Source organism: Lynx canadensis, chromosome B4 (assembly GCF_007474595.2).
Source record: "Lynx canadensis isolate LIC74 chromosome B4, mLynCan4.pri.v2, whole genome shotgun sequence".
Classification (NCBI taxonomy): domain Eukaryota; kingdom Metazoa; phylum Chordata; class Mammalia; order Carnivora; family Felidae; genus Lynx; species Lynx canadensis.
The window spans coordinates 80,067,999-80,095,519 of NC_044309.1; the positions used below are offsets into that span (position 1 = coordinate 80,067,999).

Sequence of the window (27,521 nt, forward strand, 5' to 3'; positions counted from 1 at the left end):
CCTTATTTTCTCCAGATGTGAGGCTTGTCCCCTGGGATTTTACCAGAAAATCATATACCTTCCTTCAGAGCATGTATGTTAGCTCTATAGTTTGTATCGTTCTATACATTTCTCTTAGGCCCTCTGACTCTACGCTCAAATTATTAGAAAAACTCCTGATAGTTTTGGGTGCTCTTCTTGGAGAGCTCCTGAAGACATAATTGTCAGAAATGGGGGGAAAAAAAAATCCCTGTAGAGATAAGGCAACAGGTGTCCCTGACCTAAGGGGTGTCAGGACCAAGGAACCTAGCGGTAGGGGAAAGCTAGACTTCATCAAAACCTTTCCATATTGTGAAATCCCTGCGTTCAGTAAACTTCTCTTTTCTCATTTTGCAACAGCTTGTCCCTACTGGAAAACCGCAGACCCTGTCCCTACACCCTTCCTTATCCTGGACCCTCTACCCCTTTGTCCCTCCTACTCTCTCCTCTCTAGGGTCCAAAGCTCTAACATCCCGTTTCACGTCCGGTCAAAGAAAATCTACTTTTAGAAACTCATTGGCTTCTTGTCCTTCCTTGGGCCCAGCAAAGCCTGGGACTCCATCTTGGGGAAATTGTTACTGTAGCTGTTAACTCCCAGCGGCCTCGTTTTATTTAATACACTGGGCATCTCTTGGCTTTTACTCTGTGGTTGTGCAGATTTCCGGTGAGGATGCTGCACTCAGCGAGTCTGAGGGAAGAGCTAGCAGTGTTTGCTAAAGCAACCTTGGATATCAAGGGCCTACCTAATATGTGGCTCTTGGACTGGGGATTCCGGTGCGATTCCGTCACGAGCTGTCCAGTGTTAAGGGCTAAGGAGACACAGCGCCCCCTGAAGGGAGTGCGGATTAAAGCTGCTAAATCAGGCCCACGAATATCACGTGGTCTCTTCTCCACCAATTGAAAATTAATAATCGCTTCCTCTGTTCCCCGTGGAAACAACCCCGCCCCCTGACCCTCCCGCCCCATTCAACCTTGAGGTTTTGGCGTTGTATTGAGTGTTTAATCTGACAATCAAATGCCTGCGCCTTCTGGATGGACACCTTGCTTCCGCTAAGCAAGCTAGTACACTGATTGGCCAATAAAGCAATAGCTGTTACGATATAGTCCAATAATCCTTATCCTGGGCGGGGTCTAATGAGGATGTAGGGCCAATCAGCGGCGGTGTTGCTTTTGCGGCTCCACGTCGGCACCAGCTGCGGGGCAAGATGGAGGCGCTGATTTTGGTAGGAGCCGGAGGGGCAGCCGAGGTGCTGCGGTGTCCAGAGGGGCTGGGAGTTGGGGTTCATCCTGACTGGGAGGGGGTAGAAAGGGGAATCCCGGGTAATCCTCGGGGACCGAAGGTCCTGCCAGTCCCTGGAATAAGCGTGTGGCCTGGTGTAGGAACTGTAGGAGGTAAAGCCTCGGTTTAGAGTAGAAAGCTCTTCCGGGGAGAGGGCAGAATCCGTGGAAAGTTGAAGGGAGCACATGGAGTCCTTAGAACGCATAGGATCATCAGCATACTGAATTGGGGTCCTTTAGGTTTCTCCTGATTCTGAGCATTATGGATGATACTCTGATTTGACTTTCTCCAGACCTCCAAACTGGCCCCAAATTGTAGGACTAGACTGCAGTTGTTTGTTATCACAGGGTCCTCCTGGTGGTTGTCATAGTTTGACTCTCCGTTGACAGTTCTGTTACATATCTTCAGAAAACGGTTTTCTTTTTACTTAGGTCTCCTGTTAATCCCTGTTATGTAGTTTTGTCATGGTAAATGTATTCCATCAAAGTTCTGGAGTACCTGATAAGTTAGCATGGATTAAAGAATATTTTTTCCAGACTCCTTATTCTCTTCTTTTTTCTCTCCTTCTAAGGCGTTAGGAATTCTTATTGTAAGATCTGAGATGCTAACTCTCCCTCTGGTTATATGAGAATTTTGGTGGCTAAAAGAGTGTTTTAGCTTCTTTACCCATATAATCCCTTTTGCCCGTTAAAACAAAATACCGTTACCCTTTCTTTAGAACCAGACTGGAGGATTTCTCTCTAAAGTGCTCTGTTTTACAGTCTGGGGATGTTAATATGTATGTGTGTATAGGAACTCAGCGGCCAACCTCCTTCCTTGATTAACTCCAGGCTCTTTCCAAAGACGTTTTCTTGCATCTTTTTCTGCTCTAATACATGTACATATCCAGATTTTCATCAGGTAGAAGACAGTAACAGGTTTGATTTCTTTCAAAATGGCAAAGATAGGGATAATTCCTTCTCATCATGTGAATTGATCAAGTCTAGGTAGCGAGCTTAAAATCTGAGGTTTTTAAAAATTTTTTATTCTTTGGGGCGCCTGGGTGGCTCAGTTGGTTGAGCATCTGACTTCGGCTCAGGTCATGATCTGGCACTCTGTGAGTTCAAGCCCCGCGTCGGGCTGTGCTGACAGCTCAGAGCCTGGAGCCTGCTTCAGATTTTGTGTCTCCCTCTCTCTCTGCCCCCCCCCCCCCCCGCTCATGCTCTGTCTCTCTCTGTGTCGAAAATAAATAAAATTAAAAATTTTTTTTTTTATTTTTTAATTAATCTCTGCGCCCAGTGTTGGGCTCTAACTCATGACCTGGAGATCAAGAGCCGCAGGCTCCACTACCCGAGCCAGCCACGCACCTCCTGAGTAGTTTTTAATAAGTTATTTTCTGTACCAGGCAGTTAGCCAGTATTCTTAACCGGTTAACAGACTAGGATAAATTCCAGGGAATTGGTTTCTTTGGAAATTTTTAGGAATTTTTTAAATGCTCCCTACATCTGTTTACAAGGGAGCCTGCTTAGAGGTATAGGAGTGAGGGACATGATGCTTGGGGAGCCGTCTTAATAAGGGATATGTGTGTAGTGGTGAGTTGCGGGAGGTATATGTGAAAATCTCACACATTTTCTCTTACCTCAGTTTTCAGTCTGCTTCCTTGTTGAAGTCTATTTCAGTCTGCTTCTTCCTTGTATCCATTTTGATCTGTACCCAAGATGCCAGATTCCTGCTACCTTGGTGAGGTACCCCTGAACTTTGCTTTTAAAACCATATTGATTCTGGGGTGCCTGGGTGGCGTGTTGGTTAAGCGTCCGACTTTGGCTCAGGTCATGATCTCACGGTTTGTGAGTTTGAGCCCTGCGTCGGGCTCTGTGCTGACCGCTTGGAGCCAGCCTGGAGACTGCTTCGTATTCTTTGTCTCCCTCTCTCTCTGCCCCTGCCCTGCTCATGCTCGCTCGCTCTCTCTCTCTCTCTCTCTCTCAAAAGTAAATAAAAAAATAATAAATATAAAACCATATTGATTCTTTGTCATGAGAAATCTATGTGATGGGTTCAGGGGAAACCAAATTATAGAGAAGAGGGCTTGCTCAGGGAAGCACATACTGGAGGATACCTCTCCAATATGCAGAACTGTACTTTTATTTTTTATTTTTTTATTTATTTTTTTTTTTTAATTTTTGGGACAGAGAGAGACAGAGCATGAACGGGGGAGGGGCAGAGAGAGAGGGAGACACAGAATCGGAAACAGGCTCCAGGCTCTGAGCCATCAGCCCAGAGCCTGACGTGGGGCTCGAACTCACGGACCGCGAGATCGTGACCTGGCTGAAGTCGGACGCTTAACCGACTGCGCCACCCAGGCGCCCCAGAACTGTACTTTTAAACATCAATTATATAAAGCATTTATTGGGGACAAAGTACTAACAGGTATCAATTCGTGTGCTGGTCTCCAAAGTTCTTATGATATTAAACTAATATTTTCCTTCCTCTGTGTCAGCTCTTTACAATTTCATTATATTTTGGGCCCCCAATTAAGAATTTATGTATCTTTCTCATCATTCCAGCCTTTCTCAGCCAGAGTTCTAGGAGAGAAGTAAGCCTAAGGCATTCATTAATGTAATGAATCAACTTCTCTGTATCCACAATGGCACTAGTTTGTACCATCCTTGGGAGAAGTTAAAAAAAAAAAAGTAGTCATTTAAATAGTTTTCAGTATTCAGTGCTTCAGATGAGGAACCCTAGTTGAGAATCAGGTGATACTTCCTAAATGTTTATTTCTCTCTACCCTCACAAACTGGATCATGGAATTTAGCTCCATCGGATTCAGAATCACCCTTCTGCACTGGTCCTTTTTAACCTCATGCCTTCCTCTGTTTACTCAGCAGCACCTCCTGAGTACTTAAATCACCATCGTCGTGAAAAGTATGAGGAATCCCTGGATCTTACCTTAGCTGTCTCCTGAACTAGAGTTTACTGTACCCAGATAATATTTAACAGACCACCCCTTAAAGAGGCAGACACCTTCTAAAGTTCTTGTAGGCTTCCTTCGTTCACATTTTTGTTTTGACTGGACCTCTAGGGAAAACTGATGAATGTACATTCCTCTGTCCTCACCTCCACAAGGCACACAGCCATAGGGTATTGAGAAGAAGGGAAGAGTAATCTAGAGGGGGTCAAGAAGAAACATCTGCCAAAACTTAATCTGATTATGGGAACTTCTAAATACCAGTAGGTTCCTTTCATTTAGGTACTTTACAGTGGGTCACATTTCTTTTTTGAATTAAGTAATCTAGCTCTAGGTTTCAAGTAGATTTGTCTAATCTTTCTCAGGTCCTGTTGTCGTCTCCTAAGGAAAGAGACCCTTTCATCAACTTCCTTCCCAGTGCTTAATAGTGCTCCCAGCCTGCATCTTTGTACTTAACTTCCTCTCTCCTGCTGTTTTCTGCTGATGCTCCCTTTCTTAGCTGTGAATGGAGAGGGATCTCTACAGGTCACCATTCTCCATTAATAACCTATGAAATCTTAAAGATAATGACTTACTCCCTTCCTCCCTTCCCCCTTTACCTTATTTTTTTTCTTTTCTTTTTCCTCTCAAAGCTGAATTGCTCTAGCAGTCTAGATCCTTAAATCTTTCCTCATAGGTTTCATTTTTCCTAAACCTCTCTGGATTCACTTTCTGAGTGTTTTTCCAGTGCTTTTCAGACTAGACTTAATTCCATTCTTTCTCTCCCTTTATACCATTTTTTATCCTAAAACAATGACCACATCCCAAATTCTAAGACTCCTTCAAACATCAGGGCATCCAGAGTGCACAAGAGTGTGCATCTTTGTGGAGGAGGAAACTATGCAGAATACATCAATGACTTAAAGGTTGATACTGCTCTGTGGCCTTCGCTTCCTGAATCATCTTAATGGGGCTTTTGTTAAATTCCTTTGGCACTAACAGTAGAGGTACTTGGCCTGAATGCCCCCTCCCCCTGCTCTGGGCAAAGGTATCAATTACATTAAGCCCCCAAAGCACTCCCATCTCGTTCCTGGCAGTCCCTTGTGCCCCTCTCCCAGCTGCGTCCTTGCCGGTGCCTGGCCCCTCCATTTCGTTAGGAGAAGCAATCTCCTCGATCCTGCGCCGTGGAGATATATTTCTCAGCTAGGGCGCGAGCTGTGCCAGCACTGCCCCCGGTGAGGTCCCTGGCAGCCATAAAAATTTTTATTGTGATTATGTTGGTGTCGGGGTGTCCATCTGGGTTATTGCACACCTAGTTTAATTGATTGAAGTTTAATTTATTGACACTTCAAATTAAATGATCAGAATAAACTGTGCTGTTACTCTGGCCGGCTTGTTTTAATGGTTGATTGCTGGAAGCAGACCTCGGCTTGAACTAAAACCCCCAAAGAGCAATTGACGCTGCTTCTAACTCTCTCCGTGTCTTGCCCTCCAAGAAGACCTCGTTATAGATTTCCGACGTATTTATATATATTTTTTCCCTCTCCTTCACAGTGGTGGGAAAGAGTTGGTCCCTGGCAAGGTATAAATTATATCAAAGGTCTAGGGGAGCTGTCACATGGTCAAAAGAGGAGGAGGGGGTCTCCATGTGAAGAAAGACCTTTGAGAAGCCAGGTCTTCCCTGTGAAGCAGAGGATGAATACAATTATCCAGATATTTGAGGGAGCCTAGTGGCAGATTTAGGGTCTTTTTTTTTTATCTAGATATCTGCTACTGTTCTTTACTCCACTGACACAACTTGGTTAGAGTTAGGATATTGACCACTAGTCATGGAAAGGGGAAATCAAGAAGCAAATAAAGGATCAAACAGGAATACAGAATCCGTGTCCACCTATCCACTTACACTAGAGTAATTAGAAAGATGGAAGGCAGAGTGCCCTCAAGCAGCTGATGAAGATGGATTGGGGGGTTGAGTCCATGCGCGTCATAAGATGCCTGTACTGGCAAAGGCCCTCTCACGTTCCGTCTTCCCTGATGCTGTGCAGAATAGGTTTTCTCCCAGATCAGATTATTAGAGGAGTTCTCTTTATCCTTCGATTTCCTAGCTTTCCTCTTCTGGCGTTTGACCACACCCATCTCTTCAGAAGACTTTCCTGCTGTGTAACCTAAGTCACATGTTGCAGGTGAAATGCGTGTCTCCTTATCTGGGCGTTTAGTTTTCCCACTGTCAAGGCAGGTATCTCCACCTACAGCCAGATGGTTTGGATAGCCCTACCAATTTTCTTCAACTCCTTTTCTATTATTTGTATACTTTTTAGAGGGAGACTGAAACTGGGGCAGAGGATAGCAATTAGGCCTTAGGACATGATTTTGAATTTTGGGTTGGTAGACTGAAAGACAAACACAGAGGCTGTCGACCCATTCTTTTAGGCTAGCAGATTAGGGGCAGGGTAGATAGCCCGAAATGTTATAAACAAGAACTCTGCAGAAATAGATCTAGTTCCATCGGATTTTTCCCTTTACTGATGATATTTAAATGAGAGCTCTTGGATTACCCAACTGGGAAGGTGGGAAGTTCTAATGTCACTCTCAGGCCTCAGGTGCCAAGTGCTCTGATTTCTGCTTGTTCGACTTGTCTCTCTTTCCAGTGCTGCTTTGCTTTGTCCTGTGTTTCTGTAATTTTTCATAATAGTTGGAGAATGGACTGTGCACCCTCTGGGGAAAACTTCTCTAGATGAGGTTTTCTGAAATTAAAAAATAATAATAAGTTCTAGGCTCAGACTCACAACCCTGAGCCCGAGGGTTGCATACTCTACCGACTGAGCCAGCCAGGTGCCCTGGCTTTCTCAGTTTTAAGAGAGGACCTGAGATTTTGCATTTCTGAAGAGCTTAGGCTCAGTTATCTTTGTCCTTGCCTGTCTCACAGCCACCAAGTTCAGTCACTGAAAGCTGGAGGGGTATGGTGCCGACCTTTGCTCCCCCTGCTGGCTGTGTTAGTTTTCTCAGTCATATTTATTAATTTATGAAGGCCACACACATATTTATTGAAGTCATTATTTGGTTCGAGGCAGAGGAGAGGGGGTGATTTTCAAAAGTATCATTCATTTCCCCCTTTCCCCCTCCCCTCTCCACACCATCTTATTATCCTCACAAAGTATCATATTTAATTCTAACTGAGCTCCTTGAAATCATAAGAATTTGTGAATGTGTAGTTTTCTGGTAACGGGGTCCATAAATTTCATCAGCTTATCAAAAAGATCTGCTGTAACTTAAGGTATTAACCTTAACTGATCTAGGTCAGGCCTCTCATTTCTGATGAAGAAGCAGAGTCCCCCAGAAAGGTAGAACTTGAGTTAATGGCCGACCCAGATTACAATAAAGGATTTTAGGAGTTCGGAGACATTTTCTCCTATAGTGGTTGAGTTCTTAGTGACCGTGCTTTCACATTTTCTGTCTCTGTCAGGAAGATTCTTTCTAGGTGTCTTTTCCTGACGTCACTTCTTCCTTCCTAAGGGTTGTGTTCACTTTCCTCTTTATAACCAGTATTTGGTCTCATGGCAACTGGGTAATGTTCTGTGGTACCTGTGGCTCCTGGTCTTTCCTGAGTTGTGCTTGAATCTAAGCAAACTCTTGGGTAGTGTGTGAAAACTATGCTTCCCTGTCAAAGCCTTGAGCTAATTCTTCTTTTTGTTTGAAGTCCCTAGGCTTGTGGCTGGCAAATTGGAGCCCTCAACCCCAGAGGAGCTTTTCATGTTAAAGGAGTTGGCACAGAGTCAGGGAGCAAAATACCTGCTTAGCTACGTAGAGCAGCTGGGAGTGGTATCTAGGGATTTTTCCTTCTAGTTTTTACTGTCTTGGTTTTGCTCTATAAATAGAGTTGGGGCACCAGGGTGGCTCAGTTGGTTGAGCATCTGACTCTTGATCTCAGCTCAGGTCCTGATCTCAGGGTCGTGAGTTCAAGCCCTGCGTTGGGCTCTACGGTGGGCATGGAGCCTACGTTAAAAAAAAAAAAAAAAGGGGTCAAGGGAAGAGCGTCTTGTTTCTTGTTGATCAAGACCTGTTGCCAAGCCAGGGTACTACTTTTTGGCATGGCCATAAAGATTTCTTTCTAAGTGGGAAATGAAGAACTTTCTAGGAATTTCAACCAGGTTCTTACTTGCGCCCCTTCAGCTGTGTGGATAGCATCCTTTAGCTCCACAAAGCCTTCTTGGTCACGTCCCCCCGCCCCCCGCCCCGTCCCTGTGAATTAAATAAAAATAATTGGTCTTAGCCCCCAGATATCCTGTGTGCCTGCTGCAAAGATTCCCCTCTCTCCACCCGCCCCCCCATTTCCTCTTCTGGTGACATTTCATGATCTTACCCCAGAGTGCCTTCTTACTCTGTATGCTGTGAACTGACTTAATTCAGTGCTTTTTCAGAGCCTATCTCTCCTAGTTTGACTTACAAGACACACAGAGAACTTCTATCCAGAGCTGCCTTTTTAATATTTTTGCTGATTACACTGCTGAGGAAGCTGCAGGTCATTTGAAGGCCCACAGGGGGCAGCACTAGGAATGACTTCCCCTGTAGTCCCCCGTGTGCTAGTCGCCGGGGTACTGGGAGGTGTTTTTCACCAGACCACAGAAATCCTCTGATTGAGATCGGAGACTCCTTTGCAGCAGGCTGGTTGCTTGTTTGGTGTTGTTTCAGCGCTCCTGAGGAGTCCCGTCTAATTTCCTTGACAATAAAAACGTACACGAAAATCTATCTGAGCCACCCAACCTCCCACAAACAATCTGCCTACATGTCATTTCCAGGCACTATTAGCATTTGAGGTGAAGTTCTGTTATACACTCAGGCTGTGGCTCTCTGAAAGTCAGTGCATCACAGAACTTTGTCTCGAAAGCTTTCTAGCAGCTACACATTTGGGAGTGGGAGGGAAGAATAGACCTTTTAAATCCTTTGAACCTGGCCTAAGCTTGTAGGGTCTTTTTCAGTAATCAGCATTTAATGTGTTACAAGGTCAAACCTAGTCCATTGTCCAGGAGGCCCATTTCTCAATAGCTGGGAGTTATTTATAAACTTGCCCTTTGCAAAAACTCAAAATGAAATTACATTACCAGTCATGGTTTCTGGGGCCTTTAAACTGGCTAGTTTTATGGTATGAGAGGAACTCTTGGCCTCCCCCGCTCCCGAGAGGTAAAGGCCCCAGGCTGAAGTGGCACCGGCTGTAGTCAGGAGGTGGCAGGAGACAGACGTAAAGGAGACGCTGCTGGCTCCAGCTGTAGCAGAGTTGAAGCAGCATCCGCTCATGCCTCAATTCTTAGCTTTATTGAGTATGGTTATTCCCTCGTTTGAAATGACCAGCCTTTCCTCCAGTGCCTTCTTACCTCTCTCAGAGTCAGATCTGGTCTTCTCCCTGCCTTCCTTTGCCTGCCTTTTATCCTTCCCAGTAACATCCAGTTCCTATCTGGGGGGTTTCCTTGATAACATCTTCTAGGAAGCCAGCGAGAAAGGCCCAGGAATCTCTTTCTGTCTTTGCCAGCAGTTTCAGGCACTCATACCCAAGTGGCCACAAAGGGCATTGTCTCTCTCCTAGTTGGCTGGTGGCTATAAGGGTTTTTCTTTTCTTTGGGATCCATCCCATTCTTTCTAGGGATGCCAGACTCTATGGCTGCAGGAACCAGTTATCTATGCCAGACTAATGCCCAGTTTAAACCATTAGGAAGCTCTCCAAGGTTTCTGTGAATGTGGAGAGAAGAACAGAGCCAAAGATTTCCAGGGGAAAGTAGGAAAAATGCTCTCTTCCAAATTTCCTTCCCTGTGGGCTTCTTTTCCTCTGTGAAGGAAACTCATTCCCACTGGTGTCTCCCTTTTGGTCATTTGAGGTTGGACCCTCAAGTTGCTATGGAATTAAGCCTGCTTTATGGGGAGATCTTTCTGTGGGGGTTAGGAGTGAGGACAGCTTCTCTATTTGTGACCTTTTAGATGAGACTCTAGAAGACTTGCCTCTGCTAGACACAGAGTTCCTTAGTTTGAGACAGACTATTTATTCCAGGGAGTAATGTGTATAGAGTGGGCATCTCTATGGAGTGTTGATCAGTGCAGAGATATGTTGGTAGTAGTATCACCCCAAATGGCCACACCAGAACATATACCGATACATGGAAGTCTAATTATAGGAGTTCCCCTAGAGGGGTGCCTGGGTGGCTCAGTCAGTTGAGCACCTGACTTCAGCTCAGGTCATGATCTCATGATTCGTGGGTTCGAGCCCCGCGTCGGGCTCTGTGCTGACAGCTCGGAGCCTGGAGCCTGCTTCGGATTCTGTGTCTCCCTCTCTCTCTGCCCCTCCCCGCTCATGCTCTGTCTCTCAAAAATGAATAAACGTTAAAAAAAAAAAAAAAGAGTTCCCCTGGACACTTACTACTTCAAGAGATTTTTGCCTTATTCTCAAACTTCATTTCTTGTCACAATTATCCAGTAAATACTGAGAGTTTAGTGTGTGACATGTTCTAGACACTTGGAATAAATCAGTGAACAAAAGACAAAAATTGCTATTGTCAAGAATTCAGGTGAGGAAAGCTTACATTCTTCATCACCCTGTTGTCCAAACACTGGGTTCCCTTTACTCTCATTCTTAATTCCCCGAAGCAGGGTTGGCTCTTTGCGTGGAACCAGAAACCTCCTGGCGCCTCATGGGACAGTTTACCTTTGTGGAGGTTGCAGTTTCTGGATCCTTGGCAGTAATTCTTTCATGCTCACTCTTGGGTCTTTATTAAACACATGCCACATGCTTGGAGGTTACATTTGGCCCCTGTGAGAACCGCGGGTTTCCTAAGCAAGGCCAGGAAAGGGAGGCAACAGCCCTGTCTCACAGCACAGGGGAGGGAGAGCAAGGGTAAGTAATGTTGATTAGAAATTCAAGGAATGTGGGGCTCCTGGGTGGCTCAGTCGGTTAAGCGTCCAACTCTTGTTTCGGCTCAGGTCATGATCTGGCGGTCCATGAGTTTGAGCCCTACACTGGGCTCTGTGCTGACACGCGGAGTCTGCTTGGGATTCTCTGTCTCTGGTCTCCCTCTCTCTTTGCCCCTCCCCTGCTCACTCGCTCTCTTCTCTCTCAAAAATAAATAAACATTAAAAAAAATTCAAGGAATGTGAGGTGCGCCTGGCTGGCTCAGTTGGTGGAGCACACGACTCTTGATCTTGGGGTCGTGAATTCGAGCCCCACGTTGGGCGTGGAGCCTACTTAAAAAATATATTAAAAAAAAAAAAGGAAATTCAAGGAATATGAGCCTGCAGACACCTTCTACACACGTAACACTGCCTCCCTTTCCTTCCTTTTCCTCTCCTGGTTAGCTGGTTCGTTAGAAGTTGCAGGAGTAGAGGAGCTTTTGCAATGTGATATGCTTTGCAGTTGGATGTAACCATTAAGGCTGAGGCTGTGGTTCCTTTACGAGAGCCATTATCCTCAAGATTTGATTGTTGATAGTGAAAGAACACTCCCCTCCTGCTCATTAACTCCAGGCTCCCGGCTTCTTAGACCCTCTTCTTACTGCTTCGTAACTCCCCCAAAATTCAGAATGGTTTTTGTCTTGGCAAGTTAAGTGGTAGTGTTGGGAGTATCGTAGAGGAACTGGGATCATAGGGGAAGTCTTGGAAGATGGATGTCTCGCTGGGCTGCGTTCAGGACTGGTGTGTCTGTGTGCACGAGTGTGCACACGCATGCGTGTTCGTTTCCCTCTGCTCAGTGTGTGGGTGGTTCAGGGAAGGCTTGCTTTATGCCTCTGCATTGCTACTGCATTGGGACTGCAGAAACTTCCAAGTACACTAGGGCATTCAATCCTATTTTCAGATAGCCTCGTGCAGTGCCTATTAATTAATCTGGTCACATTCCATACCTACCTGTACGTGGGAGAGCATGGAGGGAGGGTAGTTTGGAAAATAACTGTAGCATAATGTGTGGAAATAACATTCCATGACCTACCTTGATTAAATCCTCTGTGAGTCCGGCTCAGAGACACTGTTCCTCTGATGCTATTTTGGAGTTCTTTGTCGAAATGCCCCCTCCCTCAATTCAGTTCATTCACCACTTGATCGTTCTCGGCGGGAATTGTCTACATCTAACCAGGCTGGGATAGGGGACATGCAGAGGCACCTCTGTATCCCCTTGCAGCCCCAGTGGGACTAGGGGAAGGTAGCTGGTTTGCCACTGGTAGCAGGAGCCTTCAGGACTGAAGGTATGTTCCTATCTCTTCAGGAACCCTCCCTGTATACTGTCAAAGCCATCCTGATTCTGGACAATGATGGAGATCGACTTTTTGCCAAGGTGAGATTCCCTTTGAAATTCACTGAGGAGCAAGACAAAGGCTGATTCTGAGATTTGGACCTGGGACTGCCTCCACTAACGCCTATTCCTTGATACTATAATTTTGAGAATTCTTCCATTTTCCTGTGACCACTCCAGATGAAAACCCAGACTGCTTCTGTCTCTTAGTTGCCCTGCTTCCACACTTGCCTTCCACAGATTTTGACCTCCTTTGTTGTCAGCATTAGAGCAGGGAAAACCTTGGGAACCTTGGTTTCTGAACAGTACAGTGTCTGGATATGAGAAGCAGGCTGCCCATGCCCATCACTCTTGTCCCCCTTCCTTTTGCGTTGTCACCCTGCCTGCGTTTTCCCAGGAAATTCTCTCGCAGTTCCAGGGTTCCAGCCCTAGGTCTGCAGTCACCACCAAGCTTGTTACCTCTTGATTTCCCCAGTGTGATGTTTCTAACTTTGGATCTATTGAAAGAGAGGAGAAAGGACACCCCTCTCCTCTCCCTCCATAGTCTCCCCCCTCCTGTGGAAATTTTTTCTGTCCCTGGTGTATTAACTCCGGGTGAGCACAGCATAAATCAATCAGCAGGTAGAGATTAGTTTAGAATTCACCAGCTGTTCCTCCCTGTAATTGGATGTAACTATGCAGGACACCTTTTGAAACAGTTATCCAGTTACTAAATGCCAGACCTGTCATAGGTCTTCAGCTGACTGCGACGGATTAGCCCCTAAAGAGCAGAGCGATTTAGCAGCCTAGTATCTCCGCCCCTGTGCCAGGGAGAGCTTGGGAGTGGGCTCAGCAACGTGCTAGATGGTCTCCTGTTTTCAGTTTTCAGAAAAGAGAGCTAAGATACGAGAGAGGTTGGATAGGCTTTGCCTTTCTTTAGAGGAAGGAGGTTTTTTGCAGCCTTTCCCCCATTCGTCAATTTCATACTGTGCATGAGGGTCCGGAAGAAGTGTTCTGTGCTTCTAGTGTCTTTTGCATTCTTTAGCACTGCTCCCCCGATGTAGGGAAGCTCCTAGGAAGGACTCCATGAGATCAGTCTCGGGATTGCTCTCCTAGAGTGCAGACAGGGGTAGAGCTTCATCGTAGGGCTTGTAGGCCTCTGCCCTTACAGTCTTAGAAGTGTGAGGTGGGCTTGCCTATGGCAGGGTCCCTAAAATTTTTTTTTTTTTTTTTTTTGTATTCAATTACTCACTGCCCATTCCCTGCCTCCATAGTTCTTCCTTCTTCGTGTCAGTGTTTTTCCCTCACCCCATGCCTTGAAGGAAAGAAATCCAAGATCCAGGGCAAAGCACAATCACTAATCATTCTGGGCTCCCAGCTCTAATGACCCAACCCATCTCCTTTCCCTCTGACCAGTACTATGACGACACCTACCCCAGTGTCAAGGAGCAAAAGGCCTTTGAGAAGAACATTTTCAACAAGACCCATCGGACTGACAGTAGGTCATTTTCCTTTCACTGCTCCTGGTGTTGGGGGAAACGTGGGGGGCGGGGGGGGGCAGCAGGACTGCAGAGAAAGGATAAAACGACTGCCTCCTTTTTTCTCTTTTTTCCTCCTCCCCTCATATAATAAACTCTTCAGAAATGTAATGGGGAGGTGAGTGTACCTCACGCGGGAATACCGTGCTGGAAGGTTGGCTGTTAGCTACCTGTCTAGTCCCTGGATTTATGAGCCTCACTTGACAAATTTAACTGCAGCTCTGCTTATTGTACCGCATCCATTAGGGCAGGTAAATGGAAGTCTGTAAAGGTGACCGCTCTGCTTTTTCACCTCCGAAGGATCGACTAGTATCCTGTCTCATATACAAGGAGGGAAATAAGGGTAGTTGGCGGGGGAGATGGTTAGAGGAGAAGATACGTTTCGATTCCCCCAAGTTTATACTTCCCTTTTACCACCTGGAAAGAGAAAGCAGGTCAACTTTGGTCTTTGGACTTTATTACAACCTACCTTCCTTGATCCCAAATAGCTGGATGCCAGGAATTCATGGGAACTCCTTCTACCTACTTCCTTATCTCAGGCCACCCACTGTTTCCACCTTCCCCCCACCCCCAGGTGAAATCGCCCTCTTGGAAGGCCTGACAGTGGTATACAAAAGCAGTATCGATCTCTATTTCTATGTGATTGGCAGCTCCTATGAAAATGAGGTGAGAATCCCCATCGCTCTTTGCTGTTGCTGACTCCACTTCCTAAACCATAGGACAGTTACTGGTTCTGGACCCTAGGAGGGCCACGTCCCTCTGGCTTCTGACGGGGCTAATGAAGTTATCAGAGTCCTGCTGCCCTCACAAATGTGGCCTAGCAAACAAATCAACTTAGGGGCCCCTGGGTGGCTCAGTCAGTTGAGTGTTCACCTTCGGCTCAGGTCATGATCTGTGGTTTATGAGTTCGAGCGCCACGTCGGGCTCTGTGCTGACAGCTCAGAGCCTGGAGCCTGCTTGGGTTTCTGCGTCTCCCTCTTTCTCTCTGCCTCTCCCCTACTCGCACTTTGTCTCTCTCTCTCTCTCTCTCAAAAATAAACATTAAAAAAAAATATTTTTTTAAATCAACCTAGAATGCAGGTTTTTCCCCACTTGCTCTTTTTTTTTTAAGTTTTATTTATTTAAGTAATCGCTACACCCAACGTGGGGCTTGAACTCATGACCCCAAGATAAACAGTCGCTTGCTTCTCCAACTGAGCCAGCCAGGCACCCCACCCCCCCACCATTGCTCTTTTATCTTCACGTTGGAGACACCAGATATGTTTTCATACATACTGATATACGGTATCAAGGGTCTTCCCTGCATAGTGTTTTCAGAGGTAGATTTCTTTTTTTTTTTTTTTTTTTTTTTAATTTATTTTTGGGACAGAGAGAGACAGAGCATGAACGGGGGAGGGGCAGAGAGAGAGGGAGACACAGAATCGGAAACAGGCTCCAGGCTCCGAGCCATCAGCCCAGAGCCCGACGCGGGGCTCGAACTCCCGTACCGCGAGATCGTGACCTGGCTGAAGTCGGACGCGACGCTTAACCGACTGCGCCACCCAGGCGCCCCCAGAGGTAGATTTCTGAGGTGTGGTCAAGGTCAAGGAGATGCTTGCTCCTACTATGAAGGCTCCACATGTGACTGAGCTTGGGTCAGTTAGCCAACATTCAGGGTCATGTTGAAGCCGTACATTCTGAATGGGTCACTTGAGAAAACTGTGAATATAGTCCTAACCTGCTTCCTATGCACAGGAAAAGCTACTTACCTCAGGTAGCGACGTCTAGGAGAGTAGATAAGTAAAAATAAGCCCCCACCTAATTTGAAGCAAAAGTAAAAGTTTGAGAGAACCAATTCTTTCTGAGCTTTTACTACTTTAAGTGCTTTGTAAGGTACATTGTTACCTAATCCTTACAGCACTTATGTGAGTTGTGGGTATTAGTGTTCTTGTTTTATAGATGAGGAAACCAAAACATGAGGAACAATATGAAATTGCTTGCATATGACCACCGTTGAACTATAGAAATGGCAGTTTCATATGGTTCAACCTAATAACTTTCCCAGGGTCACACATATAGAAATGGCTCATCTGGGATTTAAGCCCAACTCTGTCTGACTCCAAAGTCCATACTCTTTCCACTAACTCTCTGACCTTAGTTACTGTTTGGTTAATGATTTCTTTACCTAAGATCTCCGGTAACATATACGCAGTTGGTAAAGACCTGTAGAGGACTGCAATAGGAAAGTTTGAACAGTCTGGTCAGAGAGAGGTCTCAAATTGTGGGATCGTGTAGCAGAATTTATTTCTGCGAGAAACCACAGTTCCTCTTCCTGTTTTTGCTCTGACTTCCACCTTATGCTTTTGGTCCTTTGTGAAAGCCCATGTCTTTTGATGCTTAATGAATTGGCAGGTTTTGTTTTCAGGTAGCAGCTTTCAGGGCCTTGAACCTTATCCTTCTGCTTCTCCTGTCTCCCAACAGCTGATGCTCATGGCTGTTCTGAATTGCCTCTTTGACTCATTGAGCCAGATGCTGAGGTGAGCAGGCCATTCTTGACATCTGTTTGGGAGAGAAAGTCACTATTCATCAGGCCCAGGAATTTGTGGGGGAATTAGCAGAGGCTCCAGGGAATTGATTTACCTTGAGAAGTTAGGCTTATTATTTCAGAGTAATTTGCACTGATGGGGAAGACTGGATGGGAAGTGTGTCCCACCTGGGGGATAATTCTCCTAAGAAAGGGGATTGGGAGGGAGCAATGTCTGTCTACTCTCATATTACCCAGTGGCTCTGTCAGAGTTCTGAGTACCTTTAAGGTGCTTTTCTAGACTTCATTAGAAGGGAAGGGCAAGTGTGGGGAAGTGTCCCAGATGTAACATCAGTACCCTGGGAATGGAGGCAACACTCCCAGTTTTTAACTTTAGTCCTTAGTTTTTCGTTTCTATAGGACAGGAAGAATATGCCATTTACCCTCGCCTCCCCTCCACCTCCCCAGCAGCCAGCCCTCTGTTCCCCATGTAGATGGGCAACAGAAGAGATATAAGATACTTTCCTTGAAAACATCCAGGACTCTGAACTTCATTCCCCCGGCAGCTCCCAAGTGAACCCAGTACAGACAGCCATCCGCCATCCGGAGCAGAACAGCAGGCGCTCTCAGCCCCACAAAATCAGCAGGGCGAATGGCTCAGATTTCCTCAGGAAGGGGATGATTTATTTCTTAGCCAGGTGAATGAATAGACTTCATTTCAGTGATCTAGTGAAAGAGTCAAGCTGACGGATGTGACTGGCCACATGTACAACCACCGGATCTGAAGCTGGTGGATGAGGGCCCTGACTGTTCCCAGCCCCCTGGTTGGGCTTCTTTTCAAGGCCTGAGAAGAGCTGGTGAGGGAGGGGGACGCAGGGGGAGCAGGGGAATGGGGAGAGGCTTAGAAAGTCTGTCAGAGCTTGAGTGCAAATAGAGTTTGCACTCAACTCCTCTCCACCTCCCGCCACCCCCAGATTGGATTTAGCTGTTTATTTGCTTTTTTCCACCCACTGATGGTAGTGTTTATGAGCAATGTCATGAGCAGCATCACGGTAGGTAGGGAAGAAACAGTAGCTCTGGATAATCAACTCTTGGATAGTCAGAAATTGACTATTTTTTTGACTCTCTTTCCTGACATTCCTGATCCTTACTTAGCAGCTAAGAATAGGAATAAGCTTAGAGTGGATTAGCCAAAAAGTTCTTATTTACTTACTTAACTTACTTTTTGGTCTGTGCGGTTGGTGGAGGCGTTTTGTTGGTCTAGTTTAGGATCCCCAACTCAGACGGTGTGCTAGGTTCCTATGTGTCTTAGGCTGATTTTTCTCTTCTCTTGGGGACTCAGGAAAAATGTAGAAAAACGAGCTCTGCTGGAGAACATGGAGGGTCTCTTCTTGGCTGTGGATGAAATCGTAGATGGAGGGTGAGTTTTCTGACCTGCCTGGAACCTCCTTGGAGCTGGGGTGAGAGGGTGGGATCGTTGCCTCTGTCCTAAGGCAAGTGGCCTTAGTGACCAGAGTATCCCCACAATGAGTCTGTCCTTCAGGCCAGAGTGAACGATGGTCTCTTCTTTGTCTTCTTAGGGTGATCCTAGAGAGTGATCCCCAGCAAGTGGTACACCGGGTAGCACTAAGGGTAAGCAAGAGTGTGCTCCCCTACATCCCCCGTCTACTCACCCTCTAGGGCCAGACCTGCTAAATTTATCTAAAGGTCAGGGCTCGTAGAATACATACAACCTTCTCCTCCCCTTTCAAATTCTCATTGTCTCAAAGAGGGGAAGCAGAAGGGGCATACTTTTGTCCCTAACCTGCTACCTAACGTCTCATACAGTCTTTGCCCAGAGGGGACATTTAGTACATACTTAATTGAATCAAAGATGAGTAAAAGAAACTTTAATATTAATGATTCTGAAACTATAAAGGAAGTTGAGGTTGGCTTATACTTCCTTTGGGGATGGATCCCAATCAAGTGAGGCAGAGGAGTGTCTTTCTTGTCATAAAGTCTTTACATAACTAAGGACAGCACCTGTCTATCAGGAAGCATTTATTTGCAGAACCTCAGTCCTCTTTGGTGCTAGGGATGCCAGAAAGGGGCCTTTGGGTTAACCGTAGAAGCCTCCAGGTCTGCTGGGGAGACAATGGTGGGTGTAGAGAGAGCCCACCAGCAAACTGTGGGGTGCCTCGATGTTTGAGCAAAGCAAATCTCCCCATTCATAGAATGTCCCAGCTCTGACCTCCACGGAGTGAAGGCTGACAGTGCCGGGTAATGGGAAATCTTCTCCCTTAACTGCCGTGGGCTCCATTTGCATAGTTTAATCTTCTCTTCTAACATATGTCTCTATGTGGCAAGAGAGAGGGTCCCCCCCACCACCCACTCCCGCCTTCCCCTTCTCAGGCTGCTGTTGCAGCAGTTTATTTCTTCAAATTAACATGCTGTCGTTACCCATCAGGCCTTGCGGGATCCATTAAATTACCCCTGGCTCCCCCTCATCCTTTCCCTGGCGATATTGATATTCAGGGAAGGTCTTCTCTGACTAGGGAATCAGGTCCCCCACCCCCAAGTTGAGGATCAGATAACCTGCTGATTACTTGGAATGGAATAAATCTTTTAAGAAGTCCTCCTGCCTTAAAACAGAGGATGGATGAAATGACCCTTTTCTGCTCACAGTCCCTCTGGCCAAGTAAAATTATGGCTGTACCACCTAGAAGGGACTGAGAAGTCGGGCATCTGCCTTTTCCTTCTCCACTACCAAACTTCAGTCAGGTCTCACTCCAGCTTTCTCCCTTGCTAAATGCTTGTTTCTCCGTGCCATAGGGTGAAGATGTTCCGCTTACGGAGCAGACCGTGTCTCAGGTAGGACTTTCTCCTTTTCTTCCTCTCCAGACGGACTGGGTCACTAAAGAGACTAGAATAACACTCCACCCCAGCCCAAGTTGGAATGAGTCTAGAGACTGAAGACACATCTTTCTTGGCTCCCTCTTATTCCAGAGAACTGGGACTCCTACAGCCAAACACTCCCTACCCCACCCAACTCCTGTCCCACTTCCCTGTGAGCAGTGGCTGTCAGCCTTGCTCTGTACCCTTCAAACCCTCCCTGCCTGATGCCTCATTCAGTGATTTATTCCCCAGCAGAGGCTTGCCTTAAGCAGATGGTCTGTGTGCGTGCGTGTGCACGCGTGCGCGCGCACACACACACACACTCTCTCTCTCTTTCTCTTCTCTTATTATTCAAATGAGGGCTAAGCTGGAAATGCATATTCTAGAATAAGCAGGTTTTGCAGATCCATCCTGCTACTTTGCAGATAGACTGTCTACCTGATGCGGGAGGCAAGGGAGGGATTCTGTTTTCTACCTACTTGGAATTCTCACTAAGAAGCCCATCTGGATGTGGTAACCCCTCCTTTCTAACATATGTCCAGTAACCCCCAGTTTTTTTCTTTCCTCCCAGGTATACCTCTTCTCTCTTCATCCCCCCAGTGGATTTGAATTTTTTTGGAATTTCCCAAACTGACAACCCTCTAGGGCCTTAGAGAGCTTCTTCCCATCCCTCTACCCTTGGGGATTTTCTATTTGCCATTCTTCTAAGGACGGGGAAGGCAAGTGCGGGGAAGGAGAGCCCCAATCTCTGTCCTTGCCCCGCCCCCCTCCCCCAGGCAAGCCCCTCACTGCCGCTCTTGTCCCTGCAGGTGCTGCAGTCAGCCAAAGAGCAGATCAAGTGGTCACTCCTTCGGTGAAGACCTCACTGTTCCTGGCTCCTCACCCCCTCAGAAAATCCACATATCTGCTGTGACTTCTCATCCAGTCCCCCAACTGATGCTCTCAGGGTCATCTCGGGGATCACAAGGGATCCTTAAGTCTCCATCCTCTCTGTGGTTGCTCCCCCAACCCCCCACTTATGCTTCCTATTCTTTCACACTTTTTTTTTTTTTTTTCAACAGCCTGGGAGTAAAGCTCCCATCAGATTCAAACGCAGGGTAGTAGGGAAAGCACCCTCTTCCTTTCTACACCGAACTGTGCTCTCATGCTCTCCTACCCCCCCCCCCCCCATATTTTCTTCTCAACTTCGGTGCCCTTTGCTGCAGCTACACTTGAGATCAAAGCAGGAGAAAGAATGTGCTGAGTGTTTTCCTCCCTTTGCCTTTACCAGGCCTTCATCCCAACAGCCCATATGTTAGCAAGGGGAGGGAGGGAGAGAATGTTTTTTCTATAGAATGAGTGGGGGTGGCATATTCCAGTCTCAGCCACAGCCCCACTCACTCACTGGCCTCAGCGTTTCCTCCCATTCCTTCTTACTGCCCTGTCCTCCAGCCTTGGGAGAAAAGATGGGGAACAGCTCGTGGGCAGGGGACAGAGTGGAAGAAGTAGGGATTTAAATGTTATGGGATAGGGCTGATAAAAGTCTGTATTTCAGTCACAGCTGCATTCTTAACCCTGATCCTGGCTTCTAGCTTCAGAACCGCTGTGGGTCTGTGAGTGTTCACTGTAGGACTGTCCATCTCCTGGTCCCACTACCTGGACTCTGTCCACCTTCGCCACCCCTGGGATCTTTGCCTGGCCTGTCCTCGCTGTGCCCTGGAGCAAAGCCGGTCCCTGAACTAAAACTCCCATTTTCATCCTGGGAAGAAGAGGTTTTGCTCAGAACTGGGGAGGGGGTGGGATTTGTGACTTGGGCCTCTGGGCTCTGTCCCCTTCGCTCTCCCCACATGCATTTCACTCCTCTGCCTTGGGTCTGCAGTCTCTGTTGCTTAACCCCCTCTTCTCTCTGCCTCAGCCTTACATCCAGGCAGTAGGTCTGCGCTCTCTCCCTCCCTGGGTCGCTGAGAGAGGTGCCTTTCTTCCGAAAACCTTTGGGATTTGGATTCCCCCAGGAAGATGGGGGACGGAGCACCCCCTCTTGGGTCTAATCTTTCCCCCTGACCCAAAACTTCCCACAAAAATGTCTCAAAAAACACCTTCCTGAGGCTTCCCTCTGCCCCACCCACTAACTGTCAGTTCTCCAAGACTGAAGTGGGGTGAATAACCGGGCATATCTGAGGGGACGTTTTTGGGGTCAGAGACGTATGGAGTCAGGAGATAGCCACCCTCATCTACTGCTGTGCGCAAAGAGGAATAAAACAGATTTTTTTCCAAACTGCCTTTGTGTGATGTTTCTGTTCCTCTTCCTCTCTTTTTGGCAGCTGCTTCTATTCCTCTAGCCCCCCCCCCATCACTCCCCATCTTATAATATTTCTTCCCTCCTACCTCAGAGACTCCCCAGCATTCCACCTCCCCCCACCCCCACCCCTAATTTACGGGTTTGTTTGCCTCCTTGGCATCCCTCCGTCCCCTCGCCTGGAAATTGGCGCCAGGGGTGGGGTGGGGGTGGTATTTTCTCAGTGGGAGTCCTGGGGAACCGAGCGCTCCCCCCCCACCCCCAAAGCCAGCTGCCGGCTCCCGCCTCAGCCATTAGTAACCCGGAGACGCGCACCTGCGTGGGGGCTCTCCTCAGCCCCTGCTCCCTTCCTGCACCTCCCACTCCTGCTCTGAAATGGCGCTGAGCGGGTTATTTATCGGAGCCAGCGCTGCTCCAGAAGGTCAGGACGGTGGTGTAAATAACCTCTTCTCGCCATTTCCCCGTCCCTCCAGAGCCTGCTCCCCTCCCCCTCCTCCACCTTTATTCGCACAAATGAATGTGGCTGGGCTGGCTCAGAGCCTGGCCCTGCATCTTAATGGGGCGGTGAGCTCACAAGATGGATTTAGCTGGGGGTTTTATGGTTGCCGCGGCGACAGGAGAATGCTTTGGTTTTCTTTCCCCCTTCCTCCGCAGGATTTTAAGGAGGGGGGAGCGTGGGGAGCCCTCCTCCGCACTGCAGTTTTGAAGGGTCTCCTCAGTCACCTCTACAGCTCGTAAGATGGGCCTTCAATCCCAGGAGTAAGCCAGAGAGACCACATTAGGACCTCGGGAAAGGAGGAGGGAAGGAAGGTGATGGGAGTGGGAAGAGCCTCTCCAGCATCAAGACATGAAACCGAGTTGTCCAGTCTTGCCTGCTGTATGAGAACCTGGCAGTTAAGCTCGTCAGCTGTGGGGCACCTGTGCCCAGAATCCCCCCTCAGCAGGTAGAAAAAAAAGAAAACGCTTGGGTTATCACCTCTGTAGTCCTGGATTGAAAGTTGGGGTATGGGGTGGCGGGCGGAAGGGGGCTGGATGAGGGCTAGGGATCTTTGGTGTTGCCTGTCTGAGATGGGGAGGAAGCAGTGTCCGGCCTTACCATCCTAACCTTTCTACTTACCACCACCCAGCGTTGACCCTGGTTGGGGGGTGGGGGGGAAGGCAGGTCAGTGAGAGCCTTGAGGGGTTGCTGATCAGTGATGGTGTGGAGAATGGAGCTGTATCTCAAACTTGAAATGCTCTGAGTTTGTTTCCCCAGCCTGGCCTCGTTTGAACTTTTCCTGCCTCCTCTGTTTCCCATGAGGAATGGAACTGTGGTGCCCTGGCCTGCCCTGGCCTACCCAGTCCCTTGGCCAGCAGCTTTCTTCCAGGACTATGAGCAAACCCTTCTCCAGCACTGGCTAAAGCAGAGAAACCCGGGACAGGGGTGTGATCATTTCCCTCCATTGGTCTCTGATGCTGGGTCTCTTGTTTTGTAAGCTTTCCCTTCTTCCCCAGGGAACCCTGGGAAGCCCCTCCTCCCCTCTCCCCCTTCCTCCCCTTTGGCTGGGAAAGTGACTGCAGCCTGAACAGTGCCAGACACCTGCCTGCCAGATGTGGCGATTCCCCATTCTTCTTCCCCCCCCCTCCCCAAATGTCTATCCTCTACCCACCCCACTGAGCTCAGGCAGAGGGAGCCCCCCCACAGGGTGATTTAGTGCTACAGTCCCTCTTCCTCAAGTGCCCCCCTCCAGCTTCTCTCCCTTCCCCTGGTGCCCATGCCCCCCTCTTTTATCCCCCATGTCCTGCAGATGGCTTCCTGGTACAGACTCCTCCTCCTCTTCCTCCTCCTCCTCCTCTCACCCTAGGGTGCTGGCATGTTTAAGCCCCAGCTCCTGGACTGGGAATGAATGGGTGGGGCAGAGGTGACTGGCCTCTCTCTCACCCATGGGAGAGTACATCAGCAGGGCTGAGGACAGCGGCAGCCACAGCTGATGTCACTGGTGGGGAGGGGAGGTGTTAGGGGAGGAGGAGGTGAGTGGGGAGGGAACCGGCACTCCAAGACTGTCTGCAGGGGAAAAGAGGTCTGTGAGACCTTCTCAGGTAGGTGAGAGAACCCAGAACTGTGGCTGCCTGCTGGACCTCACATCTTTGTTTCTCTGGCTGAGTCTCCAGATCTAGTTGCTGGATCTGTGTCGCACTATGACTCAGTAGATGCCCCTCAGCTCCTCCCATTCACACTGACCCAAAATACACTTACAGGGAACCTTTAGTCCTTACCCTCCTCTCTTTAGTGTTTGCCCTTCTGCAGCTTTTCTCTCTTCCTTCTCATCTTTACTTTTCCTCCCTTAGTTGAGCTTGTCTCCTTGGTCATCTGGCTTCCCTGTCCCCCCTTCCACCCCATATCCTAACACAGTATGGTCCCAGACCTCCCACCAAAGCAGGCATTCATTCAGACCCTCTACTCTGAGGCTCTGGGGTGGCAGTGAGGTAGTGGGGCTGAAGAGAAGCAGAGGCAGGACGGATGGAGAGTCCAAGGAAATCGGAGAGGGGGGAATAAGATCGAGAAGCACAACGAAAGAGAAAAATGACTGACAAAGAGGCAGAGTCTGAGAGTTAGCAGAAAGCCAGCATAAGGAACTGGGAGAGTGGGAGAAACCAGGAAAGAACAACCAGCCTGGGAGCCCAGAAACAGAATGGAGAGATGGAGATAGGAAAGTCACAGCAAGAGAAGACAGCTGGGGAGGGGCCAGCCAAGGGGCAGGCTGGCTCTCCTGGGCTCCGGCTCCCTCATGCTGATGGGTCATAAATCTTGGGTGTGTGTGCGCATGAGTGTCTGTCTGTCTGTCTCAGTGTGTTGAGTGCACAGCACATTTGTGTAGGGGTCGGTGGTGGGGACAGGTTCTCATTCACCCATTTCTTTCAGCAGCCTCCTTCCTTGAAGAACCCCACAGCAACCCCGTGTCCCGGTGTTTCTGATATCCCCGGGGGCCATTCCCAAGGTCCTTCCGCATCTTAAGAATCCTGGCTTTCTTGCTCAGAATGCTGGCCTGCTGGAATGTGCAGTCGGGATCCGTAGCATCCAGAGGCCCCAACCCCTCACCGCCCACCCCCAGTGCCTGCTCACCAGCTGCTCCTGTCCATCTTCTCCTCCCACTCTTGTGTCTCTCCCCCCTCCACCCCGACCCCTCCCCCAGCCTCTGACCCCCCAGCCGCCTGGGGCCCCGGGTTGGAGGGGAGACAAAGACAGGATTTATCATCAGGACAGAGAGGCAGCCAGAGCGCAGGGCTGAGGGCAGTGGCTGACCTCCCTGGGATGGGAGGGAGTGCTTGGCCAGATGCTGGGAGGCTGGAAGCCTGGGTTCCGATGGCTTCGGCTCACAACCCCCAACTTTTCTCACTCCAGCCTTGCTCTCTCCCTTGTCCCTGAAGAGTTAGGAAACAGAGAAAGGGTGGCCTCGGGGGCGATTTTAGGCCTCTGAGGGAAAACCCGGGAAGAGGGAAGGGAGGAGACTGACATCTCAGGGTCATTCTCTTATGCGTACAGAGGAAGATTCGGGAACCAGAAGCAATCAGGCAGCAGTTGTTTCCAGGACTAGAAAGGAGTTCAGGTGTACAACTGCAACCGATGGGATGCAGGCCTCTAATACAGAAGGACTTCTTCAGAACAGGCCCTGATTGCCAGTAGAGAGAAAGAAAGGTCCTTCCAGGTCCTGGAAGATGGGAGATCCAGGCTTACCTGAAAGCGAGGGAAGACATGGATCCCCCCCAAGGGTTATTAGCTCCAACCCCTCTGAGCAGACCTTCCTCCCTGAGATCCCCAACTGCCTCCTGAGAGGTTGTGAGGAGCAGCTGGACCCCGCCTTTACAATAAAGAGACTATTGGCCAGAAATCGTCTCTCCTCAGCAGGCAGGGTATGTGGGCAAGGAGAGGGAACGGTATGATCCAGGAGTTTCCGAGAAACCAGCCCATGTATCTTTCCGTGGACAGCTCCTGCAGCTCCCCTAGCTGCCCTTGGAGGCCCACGAGCCCGTCTAGCACCTCAGTGCGTCGGAGGGCTCCACAAACCCAACTCTGAAGCTCTCGCACCCATTCCAGCTCCTGGCACCCGATATCCTGCTTCCTGCGTCTTTACCCTCCTGTCCTGGGAGAAGGCCGCCAGAGTTATCCCCAAGTGAGAAGAGGCTGGGAGGAAGAGAAACTGAGGCAACTGGGCGTTTCCAGCCTCCTGGCCTCTCACCACAATCCCGCCAACCCATTCCCACCCGGGATTTGGTGAAGGAGACCTTCTCGCAGTTTCCTTCTACAAGCTGAAATCACTGTCTCAATTCCTGTGGAAAGCCACACATTTGGAAATTTTAGTGGCAAAGGGTCATGGATTGGGAGAGGACAAAAGAAGTGGGGTGGGGGATGGCGGATGGTGCAGGTTGAGGGGAAAAAAACCAGGAAAAGGGAAAAGAGAGCATCTCGTTTTTCCTCACTCCCCCTTCCCCCAATTGAGAAGGCAGATTTACAGCCTTGGTTTGGGGGAGGGGGGGTGGTGAGCATAAGGAAGACAGATCTGCAGTTCTGCCCTCTGAGTGTCTGGGTACTTAGCTTTAACTCCCCCATTAGCATCAATCCCCATCTTGCTGCCCATCCGTCTTCTGACATCAGCTCCTTCCCCTTTCTGTAGCCCAGGCTTTCTGACCCTAAGTGGCTCTTAAAGGGCCAGTCTAGACCCTTCTCTCCCTCCCTTTTCCCACTCCACGCAGCAGAGTCTAGTGTGTGCGCTTTTGTGCACGCACGGTGGCCATCCTTACTAAAGCCACAGTGGATGGAGGGCACAGTGTTGTGTGTGTGTGGCGGGGGAGGGGGGCACCTCTTCTCCAGCTCTCTCTGTTCTCTTTAGATACTCCCCCACCCCCCATATTACTGACCTCTATCTTTGTTCACTACTTATCCAAGCCCAGAGTAAGCCTTCTGACTGGGCTGGGGGTCACAAACACATGGTCCTTGGAGCTAAGGGGCTGGAGAAGGTATGTGGATCACAGGACAGATCCTCTCCCTCCCTCATTTCCTGGAGGCCCAGGGCAGGGAGTATCAAGGACTACTGGCTGTTTTTAATTCTCAGCCAGCAGTGGGGGTGGACAGGTTGGGGGTTGAGACTCCTAGGAGATGCCCTGAGCCCCACATTCCTAGCCTCCTTTCCCAGGGACCCAGGCTGTGGTCTGGGGTCGGGGAGAGGGGGGGATTTCAAATCTTCCTCTCCCTGTGAGGGACGTGAATCGCCAGAGAAACCTGCCTGTGAATTTCCTGGCTCCTCTCCTCCATTTCTCAGCAACTGAGCTTAGGGGGGCAGAGGGGAAACTGGCTTCTCCCCACTTCTCTCCGTCTTCTGCAGAAATGCTGTAACTGCACTCCAGGGGCTATAAGAATGCCAGGACACTTGGAAAGTTCCTCCCCCATCTGCCTTCAATCCTTTCTGCTGCAAAGATCTGCAGTCCTCTGAGGGGCTCTCCAGGGCAGTCCAGACCCCCTTCCTGATATCTGAAACCCATTCCCCACCTCCCTCGGCGCTCCCTTCTCTGGCTCAGGATGAGAGGGAATTGGTGGGTGGGGGCCTTGGGAAAGTGGCCACGCTAAAAATAGGAGCCCCCAGCTGCACCCCCCCATGGCCCCTTATTTATCACCTTGCAAACCTCACTCTCAAAGAAACATAAATATTCCTAATTCCTGAAGGCCAGCCCTGAACTCATAAATTTAACTGGGGAGGTGGGCAAGGGGGAGGAGTGAGGTGTAGGGAAAGGGGAGCCCACCGCAGCCTTGAGGTGGAACGTCTCCTGGGGGAGGCGTGGGACTTGCCCTCCACCCCCCCATCCCCCTCCCCCTTGCAGGCGCCTATGGGTCTTT

General features: G+C 48.8%; 1 protein-coding gene across 1 annotated transcript; it reads left to right on the top strand.

The window, feature by feature from the left end:
* The first annotated feature begins 1,159 nt into the window (after nucleotides 1-1,159).
* COPZ1 (COPI coat complex subunit zeta 1) lies at nucleotides 1,160-21,631 on the top strand. The gene is made up of 9 exons (XM_030322809.1): nucleotides 1,160-1,241; nucleotides 12,457-12,525; nucleotides 13,879-13,960; nucleotides 14,575-14,666; nucleotides 16,461-16,516; nucleotides 17,846-17,923; nucleotides 18,084-18,135; nucleotides 19,315-19,353; nucleotides 20,187-21,631. The coding sequence occupies exons 1-9, from the start codon at nucleotides 1,224-1,226 to the stop codon at nucleotides 20,232-20,234; spliced, it is 534 nt and encodes a 177-aa protein (XP_030178669.1). The 5' UTR covers nucleotides 1,160-1,223; the 3' UTR covers nucleotides 20,235-21,631.
* Nucleotides 21,632-27,521: the final 5,890 nt, after the last annotated feature.

Bases quoted from the DNA above. Each gene is read 5' to 3' on its own strand.
- COPZ1 (XM_030322809.1), top strand. The intron at 13,961-14,574 runs GTAGGTCATTTT...CCCCACCCCCAG, and splicing joins CAAGACCCATCGGACTGACA to GTGAAATCGCCCTCTTGGAA. The intron at 18,136-19,314 runs GTAAGCAAGAGT...TCCGTGCCATAG, and splicing joins TACACCGGGTAGCACTAAGG to GGTGAAGATGTTCCGCTTAC.